The sequence below is a fragment of the Mobula birostris genome, chromosome 25 (assembly GCF_030028105.1).
Source record: "Mobula birostris isolate sMobBir1 chromosome 25, sMobBir1.hap1, whole genome shotgun sequence".
Taxonomy (NCBI): domain Eukaryota; kingdom Metazoa; phylum Chordata; class Chondrichthyes; order Myliobatiformes; family Myliobatidae; genus Mobula; species Mobula birostris.
Window position 1 is genome coordinate 756573 of NC_092394.1, and position 12543 is coordinate 769115.

Below are 12543 nucleotides of genomic sequence, written 5' to 3' on the forward strand. Positions count from 1 at the left end.
AAGGTTGAGGTTACAGTGCACCTGGAGGCACATGACAAGATAGGCCAAAGCCAGCATGATTTTCTGAAAGGAAAATTTTGCCTGACTAACCTACTGCAACCTTTTGAGGAAATTACAAGCAGGGTAGACCATAGAACACTACAGCACAGAAAACAGGCCATTCGGCCCTTCTAGTCTGTGCCGAAACTTTATTCTGCTAGTCCCATTGACCAGCACCCAGTCCATAACCCTCCAGACCTCTCCCATCCATGTATCTATCCAATTTATCCTTAAAACATAAGAGTGAGCCCGCATTTACCACGTCAGGTGGCAGCTCGTTTCACACTCCCACCACTCTGAGTGAAGAAGTTCCCCCTAAACCTTTCCCCTTTCACCCTAAAGCCAGTCATCTCGTATTTAACTCTCCTAATCTAAGTGGAAAGAGCCTACTCGCATTTACTCTGTTTGTACCCCTCATAATTTTGTAAACCTCAATCAAATCTCCCCTCATTCTTCTACACTCCAAGGAATGAAGTCTTAACCGGTTCAATCTTTCCCTGTAACTCAACTTCTGAAGACCCGGCAACATCCTAATAAATCTCTGCACTCTTTCAATCTTACTGATATCCTTCCTATAGTTAGGTGGCCAGAACTGTACACAATACTCCAGATTTGGCCTCACCAATGTCTTACACAACCTCACCATGACATCCCAACTCCTATACTCAGTACTTGATTTATGAATGCCAGGATGCCAAAAGCCTTCTATACAACCCTGTCTACCTGTGACGCCACTTTCAGGGAATTATGTATTTGAACACCCAGATCCCTTTGTTCCTCCGCACTCCTCAGTGCCCTACCATTTACTGTGTATGTCCTACCTTGATTTGTCCTTCCAAAATGCAACACTTCGCACTTGACTGCATTAAATTCCATCTGCCATTTTCTGGCTCATTTTTCCAGTTGGTCCAGATCCCTATGCAAGCTTTGAAAGCCTTCCTCGCTGTCCACAATGCCTCCAATCTTAGTGTCATCAACAAACTTGCTGATCCAATTTACCACATTATCATCAGGATCATTGATATAGACAACAAACAACAATAGTCCCAGCACAGATCCTTGAAGCACACCACTAGTCACAGGCCTCCAGTCTGAGAAGCAATCATCCACTACCACTCTGTCTTCTCCCACACAGCCAATTTCGAATCCAGTTTACAACCTCTCCATGGATACCTAGTGTCTGAATCTTCTGAACTAACCTCCCATGTGGGACCTTGTCAAAGGCCTTACTAAAGTCCATGTAGACAACATCCACAACCTTTCCTTCATCTACTTTCTTGGTAACCTCCTCAAAACTCTACAAGATTCGTTAAACACAATCTACCTCGCACAAAGCCATGCTGACTATCCTTAGTCAGCCCTTGGCTGTCCAAGTACTTGTATATCCAATCTCTCAGAACACCTTTCAGTAATTTACCTACTACTGATGTCAGGCTCACCGGCTTCTAATTACCTGGTTTACTTTTGGAGCCTTTTTTAAACAACGGAACAACATGAGCTACCCTCCAATCCTCCGGCACCGCACCCGTGGCTAAGGACATTTTAAATATTTCTGCCAGGGCCCCTGCAATTTCTACACTAGTCTCTCTCAAGGTCGGAGGAAATGTCATGTCAGGCCCGGGGGATTTATCTACCTTTATTTGCTGTAAGGCAACAGGCACCTCCGCCTCTTTAATCTCTATATGTTCCATGACACGACTGCTTGTTTCCCTTCCTTCCATATACGCTATGCCAGTTTCCAGAGTAAATACTGATCCAAAAAAACTGTTGATCTCCCCCATCTCGTGAGGCTCCACACACAGACGACCACTCTGATCTTCGAGGGGACCAATTTTGTCCCTTACTATTCTTTCACTCTTAATATACTTGTAGTAACCCTTCATGTTTACCTTCACATTATCTGCCAAAGCAACCTCGTGTCTTCTTTTTGCCTTCCTGATTTCCTCCTCTAGTATTTTCTTACTTTTTCTATACTCTTCAAGTACCTCATTTGTTCCTTGTTGCCTGTACCTGCTATACACCTCTTTCTTTTTTTTAACCATATCGCCAATATCTCTTGAAAACCAAGGTTCCCTGTGCTCGTTAACTTTGCCTTTAATCCTGGTAGGAACATGCAAACTCTGCACTCAAAATTTTGCCTTTGAAGGCCTTCCAATTACTGAACACATCCTTGCCAGAAAACAACTTATCCCAATCCACTCTTCCTAGATCCTTTCTCATTTCCACAGACACCAGAATTAGCCTTTCTCCAATTTAGAACCTCAACTCAAGGGCCAGACCTATCCTTATTCATAATTAACTTGAAACTAATGACATTATGGTCACTGGACCCAAAATGTTCGCCTACACATATTTCTGTCACCTGACCTGTCTGGTTCCCTAGTAGGAGATCAAGTATTGCATCCCCTCTCGTTGGTACCTCTATATATTGATTTAGAAAACTTTCCTGAACACATTTGACAAACTCCAAGTCATCCAGCTCTTTCACAATGTGGGAGTCCCAGTCAATATGTGGAAAGTTAAAACCCCCTGCTATTACAACTTCCTGTTTCTTACATTGGTCTGCTATCTCTCTACAGATTTGCTCCTCCAATTCTCTCTGACTTTTGGGCGGTCTATAATACAACTCTATTAGTGTGGTTACACCTTTCCCATTCCTTCGACCACCCATACGGCCTCTGTAGATGAGCCCTCCGGGCTGTCCTGTCTACGCACAGCTGTGATATTTTCCCTGACTAGTAGTGCCACTCCTCCCCCTTTCATCCCTCCCCCTCTATCATGTCTGAAACAAGGGAACCCCGGAACATTAAGATGCCAGTCCTGCCTCTCCTGCAACCAAGTCTCACTAATAGCGCAAACACGAGGAAATCTGCAGATGCTGGAATTTCAAGCAATACATAAAAGTTGCTGGTGAACACAGCAGGCCAGGCAGCATCTCTAGGAAGAGGTACAGTCGACGTTTCGGGCCAAGGCCCTTCGTCAGGACTAACTGAAAGAAGAGCTAGTAAGAGATTTGAGAGGGGGAGAGGGAGATCAGAAATCACTAATAGCAATAATGTCATAATCCCACATGCCAATCCATGCCTTAAGCTCATCTGCCTTACCTACAGTACTCCTTGCATTGAAATAGATGCATCTGAGAACAATTTTAGATTAGATTAGATTCAACTTTATTGTCATTGTGCCGAGTACAGATACAAAGCCAATGAAATGCAGTTAGCATCTTACCAGAGATGCAAAGAATAGTGTTATTTACAAAATAATTGCGAATAAGAAGTAAGTGCTACAGCAAACAAATATAAAAGTACTGAGACAGTCCAATATGGGTGCAATACTGCTTAGCGCTGTGATGTGAGGTTCAGCAGGGTCACAGCCTCAGGGAAGAAGCTCTTCCTGTGCCTACTGGTGCGGGAGCGGAGGCTCCTGTAGCGCCTACCGGATGGGAGGAGAGTAAAAAGTCCATGGTTAGGGTGAGATGCATCCTTGATAATGCTTTTCGCCCTGCCCGGGCAGCGTTTATGGTAGATATTCTCAACGGTGGGCAATTGGGTGCCGATAATCCGCTGGGCAGTTTTCACCCCACACTGGAGTGCTTTGCGGTCCGATACGGGACAATTGCCATACCACACTGAGATGCAGTTGGTGAGTATGCTCTCAGTGGTACAGCGGTAAAAGTCCATCAGTATCCTGGGACAGAGGTGAGCTTTTTTGATGTTCCGCAGGAAATAAAGGCGCTAGTGCGCCTTTTTGATCAGGATGGAGGAGTTCAGGGAGCAGGTGAGATCCTCGGAAATGTGGACTCCAAGGAATTTGAAGCTTGATGCACGCTCCACTACAGCTCTGTTGATGTAGATGGGGATGTGAGTGTAGCTCCTAGCATGCCGGAAGCCCACAATGATCTCCTTGGTCTTCTGGGTGTTAAGGGCCAGGTTGTTGTCGGCACACCATGCGGCCAGGTGCTGGACCTCGTCCCTGTAGGCCGTCTCGTCATCCCCTCTGATCAGGCCAATCACCGTGGTGTTGTCTGCGAATTTGATTAAGGGGTTAGAACCGTGTACAGGAACGCAGCCATAGGTGAAAAGGGAGTACAGAAGAGGGCTCAGCACACAGCCTTGAGGCACGCTGGTGTTCAGGGTGAGAGTGGAGGAGGAGAGGTTGTCTAACTTAACTGATTAGGGTCGGTTAGTCAGAAAGTCCAAGGTTCATTTGCAGAGAGGTGAGCTGATACCAAGCTGGCGAAGTTTGATGATCAGCTTGGAGGGGATCACAGTATTGAATGCCGAACTAAAGTCAATGAACAGCATTCTAACGCAAGAGTTGGGGCTGTCCAGGTGGGTCAGGGCAGAGTGAAGTGCTGTGGAGATGGCGTCCTCTGTTGACCTGTTGGTGCAATATGCAAATTGATGGGGGTGCAGGGTAGTGGGCAGACGGGATTTCAGATGTGATAGAACCAGTCCCACAAAGCACTTTGCAATGATGGGGGTGAGTGCAACTGGGCGGAAGTCATTCAGGCCCGTGGCAGTGGAATACTTCGGCACTGGCACGACGGTGGCGATCTTAACCTTGTAGGGACAACTGCCTGGGCCAGGGACAGATTAAAAATGTCCGTGAAGACCCCGGCCAACTGCCCTGCACAGACTCTGAGCACACAGCCAGTTATTCCATCTGGACCAGCTGCCTTCCGTACATTCACCCTGCTCAGGGTGGCGCAGATATCAGAGGTGGAAGGTGAGAGAGGCAGTTCATCAGGTGGGAGATCTGCTTTGAGGGTGACCTCCTTGTTCTCTCAGTCAAAGTGAGCAGAGAAGTAATTGAGCTCATCAGGGAGCTTAATCACGTACAAACCTTTTGATTTCTGTCTATACATGCAGTCCTCGCATGACCTTTATCCTCCTCCACCTCACTGTCTGCTCTAACACCCTGGTTCCCCTCCCCCTGCAAATCTAGTTTAAACCCCCCAGAGCAGCACTAACAAACCTACCTGCAAGGATGTTAGTCCCCCTCCAGTTCAGGTGCAAACCATCCCATCGGAACAGGTCCCACCTTCCCTGGAACAAAGCCCAATTGTCCAAAAATATGCAGCCCTCCCTCCTGTACCATCTCCTTAGCCACGTATTTAGCTGCATTATCTTCCTATTTCTAGCCTCACTAGCACGTGGCACGGGTAGCAATCCTGAGATTGCATCCCTGGAGGTCCTTCAGCTTTGCGCCTAACTCCCTAAACTCTCTTTGCAGGACCTCCTCCTCCTTCCTACCCATGTCATTAGTCCCTACATGGACCACGACATCTGGCTGCTCACCCTCACTCTTGAGAATACAGAGAACTCAATCCAAGAAATCACGGACCCTGGTACCAGGGAGGCAACAGACCATCGGGGATTCTTGATCTCTCCCACAGAACCTCTTATCTCTCCCCCTAACTATCGATTCCCCTATCACTACTGCTCTCCTCTTTTCCCTCCTCCCTTTCTGAGCTGAGGGTCCAGTCTCGGTGCCAGAGACACAACCACTACAACTTGTCCCTGGTAGGTCGTCTCCACTAACAGTATCCAAAATGGTATATTTATTGTTGATGGGAACGGCTACAGAGGTGCTCTGCTCTTTCTGTCTGTTCCCCTTCCCTCTCCTGACAATCACACAGCCACCTGGCTCCTGACTTTTAGGGGTGACTATCTCTCTGAAACTCCTGTCTATTTCTGCCTCTGCCTCTCGAATGATCCGAAGTTCATCCAGCTCCAGCTCCAGTTCCCTAACTCGGTTTGTCAGGCAACGGAGCACTAGACTGCCCAAACTGCTGCCTCCATTACCTACTCCTAAGTTAATTAAATTAATTAAAGGAACTTGCCTAGCCTTACCTCACTGGGAGCAGGCTTGTCCTCAGCCTTTGCTCACCAAAGCCTCAAAGCTCCACTCCTACCCTGTGCCACTCACACACTGGCCGCTCCTCCTCTTCTTCTTCCTTGAGTTTTTACGGCAGTAGGCATCCACACTCTTGCATTACTGCCATCTTCAGGATTTATTGTCCCTCATTGTCCATTCACTTTAAAGTCGTCTTTCCAGTCCCGTCGCCCTTAAAAAAACTAAACAACCATTTCCTCCCCGATCACTCTCCCCACATTCCAATAAACCTTTTACACTGTTCTCTACCAGTCCTATTTTGCGTAATTGTAACATTTGTTGTCTTTCCTGTGCAAATTTCCTGCATGAAATAAGGATATGCTCTACCGTTTCAGTCTCCTGACTTAGATCGCAAAAACCTGTTGGATGTTTATTTATGATGGCCAGAGTACCATTAAGATGGCTGTGCCCAATTCTTAGTCTACTGGCCGTTCCTCTTCAGTTACCCTTCCTTTTATTTGTCGCTGCCAATTATCTCAAGTACTCACTCCCTCTAATCAACACGGTCTAACCCTTCAGTTGCCCTCCACGCTCCTTTTAAAGCACAGTCACCTCAGCTGCTTCCCAGCACTCAGCGCTCTCCCGAGCACCTCGCTCCTCCTCCTGCTGCGACAGTCCCACAATCACACTGTCCTGAGTCACAGCTCCGTTCTCCTTTTAAAGCACACTCACGTCAGCTCCTCAGCTGCTTCTCAGCGCTCACCCGAGCACCTTGTTCCTCCTCCTGCTGTGACAGTCCTACAATCATGGAGATGCAGTAGATGTGGTGTACTTGGACTTTCAGAAGGCCTTTGACAAGGTGCGGCACGTGAGGCTGCTTAGCAAGATAAGAGCCCATGGAATTACAGGGGAGTTACTAGCATGGGTGGAGCACTGGCTGATTGGCAGAAAACAAAGAGTGGGAATAAAAGGATCCTATTCTGGCTGGCTGCCGGTTACCATTGGAATTCCACAGGGGTCGGTGTTGCAACCGCTGCTTTTTACGATGTATGTTTATGATTTGGACTACGGGATTAATGGATTTGTGGCAAAATTTGCTGATGATACAAAGATAAGTGGAGGAGCGGGTAGTGTTAAGGAAACAGAGAACCTGCAGAGAGACTTGGTTAGGGGAATTGGCAAAGAAGTGGCAAATGAAATACAATGTTGGAAAGTGTATGCTCATGCACTTTGGTGGAAGAAATAAACGGGCAGACTATTATTTAGATGGGGAGAGAATTCAAAATGCAGAGATGCAAAGGGACTTGGGAGTCCTTGTGCAGGCTACCCTAAAGGTCAGCCTCCAGGTTGAGTCGGTTGTGAAGAAGGCAAGTGCAATGTTGGCATTCATTTCTAGAGGTATAGAATATAAGAGCAGGAATGTGATGTTGAGGCTTTATAAGGCACTCGTGAGACCACATTTGGAGTATTGTGTGCAGTTTTGGGCTCCTTATTTTAGAAAGGATATACTGACATTGGAAAGGGTTCAGAGAGGATTCACGAGAATGATTCCAGGAATGAAAGGGTTATCATATGAGGAATGTCTGGCAGCTCTTGGGCTGTATTCCCTGAAGTTCAGGAGAATGAGGGGGGATCTTATAGGCCTGAACAGATTAGATATGGCAGAGTTATTTTTCATAGTAGGGGAGTAGGACAAGAGGGCACGACTTCAGGATTGAAGGACATCCATTTAGTCAAGTCAAGTCGCTTTTATTGTCATTTCAATCATAACTGCTGGTACAGTACACAGTAAAAACGAAACAACGATCCTCCAGGACCATGGTGCTACATGAAAGAACAGAGATGCAGAGAAATTACTTTAGTCAGAGGGTGGTAAATCTGTAGAATGTGTTACCATGAGCGGCTGTGGAGGCCAAGTCATTGGGTTCATTTAAGGCCTAGATAGATATGTTTTTGATTAGCCAGAGCATCAAAGGGTATGGGAAGAAGGCAGGAGAGTGGGGATGACTGGAAGAATTGGATCAGTCCATGATTGAATGGTGGAGCAGACTTGATGGGCTGAATGGCCTGCTTCTGTTCCTATATCTAATGATCTCAAGTTGTGGAATCACTTCAGTGTTGAGGTGAGTGAAGATATCAACACTGGTTCAGGAGCCTGAAGATGGAAGGGTAATAACTGTTCCTGTACCTAGTGGTGTGGGACCTAATGCTTCTTTACCAACTCTCTGATGGCAGCAGCAAGAAGAAAACATGGCCTGGATGTTGGGGGTCTTGATGATAGATGCTGCTTTCTTGTAACATCATTCTGTGTCAATGTGCTCAATGGTGGGACGGGTATTTCCTGTGATGAACTGGGCTGTATCCACCACTTTTTGTAGGCTTTTCCATTCTTGGGCATTGGTATTTCCATATTCGGCAGTGATACAGCCAGTCAGGATACTTTCCAATGTGTATCTATAGAAGTTTGTCAATGTTCTAAATGACATACCAAATCTCTGAAAAAGTAGGGGCTCTGCTTTGCCTTCTTCGTAATGGCACCTGTGTGCTGATCCCAAGAAGGATTCTTTGAAATAACTCCAAGGAATTTAAAGTTAATGATCTTATCTATCTTCAATCCTCTAATGAGCAATGGCTCATTGACTTCTGGTTTCCTCCTCTAGATAATAAGCCTCTGACTTTGAGCGAGAGGTTGTGGTGTCACACTATTCAACCAAATTTTCAGTTTTCTGCTCCCTTGAAGGGCCACAATCATGAACGTAGAACAGCACAGGAATGTTCATATCCATCCATTCTCTGCATATTCATGTACTTCCATTCTCAGCCTTGATGGTGCATACCAGATATCCACCACTCTGTGTAAATAAATGCACATCTCCTTTGAACTTAATCCCTCTTAATTTAACTACATGTCTTCTAATGTTAGATATTTTGACCCTGGGAAAAAGATTCCTACTGTCTGCTCTGTGTTTAGCGCATATAATATTACAGCACAGTACAGGCACTTTGGCCTGTATGCTGATCGTTTAACCTATTCTAAAATCAATCTAACCCTTCCCTCCTACATAGCCCTCTGTGTTTCTGTCATCCATATGCCATTTAGTCCATTAAATTTTAAAAGGTAGTGAATTTGAGTTTTCCACTATTACTGAGAAATATGAAGACAGAATTGTAACCAAATGTAACTAAATAGAATTTGAAAGACAGGTTAGTGGAGGTCAAAACTGCAGAAGAATATGGAGACACTCGAATACAGGTGTTGGAATCACGATGTGGCTTTCTCTACATCAGTGAGATGAAGTGCAGACTAGGCAGCCACTTTGCTGGGCACCTGAGCTCTATCAGCCTTGGCTTTCTGGTGTTTCTAGTTGCAGGCCATTTTAATTACTCTCCCCGTTCTCAACTGGCCAGTCCTTCCTCGAGCTGTCTTCATTATCAGGGTGAGACTAAATGCAAGCTAGAAGAACAGCATCTCATATTTTGCTTGGATAGTCTACAGCCTGATGGTATGAACATTACATTCTCCAACTTCAGGTAAACTGCACCCCTCTGTTCCTTTTCTCTCTCTTCCCGCCTAACCCAGCTCCTCTTCTATTCACCCTGGCCTTTCATTTCTCAGTGCCTTTCTCCTTCTGCACCTGCTCATTACCCACATTCACCCACACCATTCCCATCTGTCCACCCCACCTCCCTTGTTTGGTTGCATACTTCCTTTCCTTTCAGATTCCATCATCCACAGCCTTTATTGCCTCCATTCTTAGCTTCTCCATCTATCGCCCACCCTTAGCTTTATATTGCAAATGAATAAAGACTTCAGTGCGTAACAAATATAGAGGAAATGTCAGGCTGTTTGCTTAAGTCGAACTCTTTGAATAAGTTAAAGCTAAGTGCTGTTCTGAGGAAATCTGGTAAAAATGTACAGCAAAAATTAAAATTACTTTGTTAGCCTTATGGTTGGAGTTGAAATTGTACTGTAGTAACGTTTAAGAAAATAGGAAACAGCTTAATGAATAAAATGGGTGATTTTTCTTTAAACTAGTGCGTATTAAAACATGCATTTGCACGTTGATAAAGTTAAATTGACAGTTTTGTCTACATGTGCATTCATGAGCTGATAAAACTGTAGAGATAGTATATGCCTCAGAGTTTAAATCAACCAGTTTAATATTTGAATAAATGTACCACCTTAAAATGTCTCCAGTAAACTTGTTTCCATCAAAGTTGTGAATTTGTTGCTCATAAACGTTTGTTAAAAAAAGTGTTTACCCATGAGTTATCTTTACATCCCCTTCAATTCGATTTTATGGATCAGGCTGGCATTAAAAAATGGGTTTTAAGCTCTGAACTTCAGATTGGTTGGTGAATCTGCTTAAAGCACTTGGGTAACTCTGGATTTCTTCTGCATGTAAGGTAAAGATCCATGAATGCAAACCTGAAAATGAATTTAGTCATTGGTATACTAGAGATATTCCTTCTGAATATTACCTTCAGTTTGCTGCTTTTTCACCTGGCATGATAATTGATGTATTACATACACAGTGTTTATCTTAAACATTAATGTCATGTTGATAAGTTATCCTGACCCTTTATACTCTGTCATCGTGACTTGATAAAAATCTAGAGGAGGTTCACAAGAATAATTTCAGTAATGAAAGGAGTATTTGATGGCTCTCAGCCTGTACTTGCTGAAGTTAGAAGAATGGGGGAGAGGGGGTCTCATTGAAACCTTTTGAATATTGAAAGGCCAAGGTACAGTGGACATGGAGAGGAATTCTGGAACAGACTCGATGGGTTGAATGGTCTAATGCTACTCCAATGTCCTCAGGTCTTGTGGTCTGTTTTTTCCCCTATTTCCTAAAACACTATCCCAAACCACCTGGTTCAGATTCCCTGCAAAGAAAATCTTAATTTGAAACTTACTCACCAATCCCTTCCTTTCCTGATTTTTATTTTTAAGGAGTCCTTTTCAATGAAAGCTGATGTTCCATCATCCCCATCTACCAACCAGCAGGGTGGTGATGAACAAGATTCGTCCCCTTCCAAGCTATCCAAAGAAGAGCTCATCCAGAGTATGGACCGTGTAGATCGAGAAATAGCCAAAGTGGAACAACAGATCCTCAAACTGAAGAAAAAACAGGTATTGGGAGTTTGTGTACTGGCTGAGATGCTAGGTTGTGTTCATATATTTGCATTACTTTGTACTCATGTTTAGTTCTGTTTTTGCTAAGTGACTAGAGAAATTGGAACTGTATTTAGAGTTCTGTTGGAATAATTTTATTGGAACTTGGATTCCCCACTCCCCAGCTCCACTGCTCATCGATCGTGGTTCGCATAATGCCATTACAGTTTAGGGTGTCGCAGTTCAATTCCGACGTCATCTGTAAGGAGTCTGTGCAACCTCTCCCTGGAATACTTGAGTTTTCTCTGAGTACTCCAATTATCTCTCACAGTCCAAAGAAGTACTGGTTGGTAGATTAATGAGTCATTGTAAATTATCCCATGATTAGGCGAGAGTTAAATCGGGGGTTGCTGGATGACATAGTTCAAGGGCCAGAAAGACCTGTTCTACGCTGGATCTCAATAAATAAATAATAGATTAAACCTCTTCTGCACCTCTCCAAAGCCGCCTCATACTTCCTATAATGGGGCATCCAAAATGGGATGTAATACTCCAGATGTGGCTCTACCCCTTGACAATAAGTACTCCTGCTTGATTACTGTAGGGGGTGGGGGGGACGGCCTACCGGGGGGAAGCAACAGTGGCTGCACCTCTGGCACAGAGTCTGGCCCTGTGGCTCAGAGGGTAGGAAAAGGAAGAGGATGGCAGCAGTGATAGGGGACTCTATAGTTAGGGGGTCAGACAGGCGATTCTGTGGACGCAGGAAAGAAACACGGCTGGTAGTTTGCCTCCCAGGTGCCAGGGACTGGGGATGTTCCTGATCGCGTCCACGATATCCTGAAGTGGGAAGGAGAACAGCTGGAGGTCGTGGTACATATTGGTACCAATGACATAGGCAGGAAAAGGGAGAAGGTCCTGAAAGCAGATTACAGGGAGTTAGGAAGGAAGCTGAAAAGCAGGACCACAATGGTTGTCATCTCGGGATTATTGCCTGTGCCACGTGACAGTGAGTATGGGAATAGAGTGAAGTGAAGGATAAATGCGTGGCTGAGGGATTGGAACAGGGGGCAGGGATTCAGATTTCTGGATCATTGGGACCTCTTTTGGGGCAGGTGTGACCTGTACAAAAAGGACGGGTTGCACTTGAATCTCAGGGGGACCAATATCCTGGCAGGGAGGTTTGCTAAGGCAATTGGGGAAGAGTTTAAACCAGGATGGGTGGTGGGGGGGGGAGTGGTGAGAGAGTGGGAACCAAACTGAAGAGATGGAGGAAGAGGCGGTTAGAAACATAGAAAGCCTACAGCACAATACAGGCCCTTCGGCCCGCAGAGTTGTGCCAGACATGTCCCTACCTTAGAAATTGCTAGGCTTAACTATAGCCCTCTATTTTACTAAGCTCCATGTACGTATCTAAATGTCTCTGAAAAGACCCTATCGTATCTGCCTCCACTACCGTTGCCGGCAGCCCACTCCACGCACTCACCATTCTCTGAGTTAAAAAACTTACCCCTGACATTTCCTCTATACTTACTCCCCAGCACCTTAACCTG

The 12543-nt window shown here is 45.2% G+C and overlaps 1 protein-coding gene across 13 annotated transcripts in view; it reads left to right on the forward strand.

Annotated features, from left to right (window-relative positions):
• Positions 1 to 12543, forward strand: part of ncor1 (nuclear receptor corepressor 1) — a 297718-nt gene that overhangs the window by 64995 nt on the left and 220180 nt on the right. For all 13 annotated transcript variants that reach the window (XM_072243400.1, XM_072243412.1, XM_072243409.1 and 10 more), the window contains exon 5: positions 10832 to 11011. In XM_072243400.1, coding sequence (XP_072099501.1) covers positions 10832 to 11011 — 180 coding nt within the window. The remainder of the gene's footprint in view (positions 1 to 10831; positions 11012 to 12543) is intronic.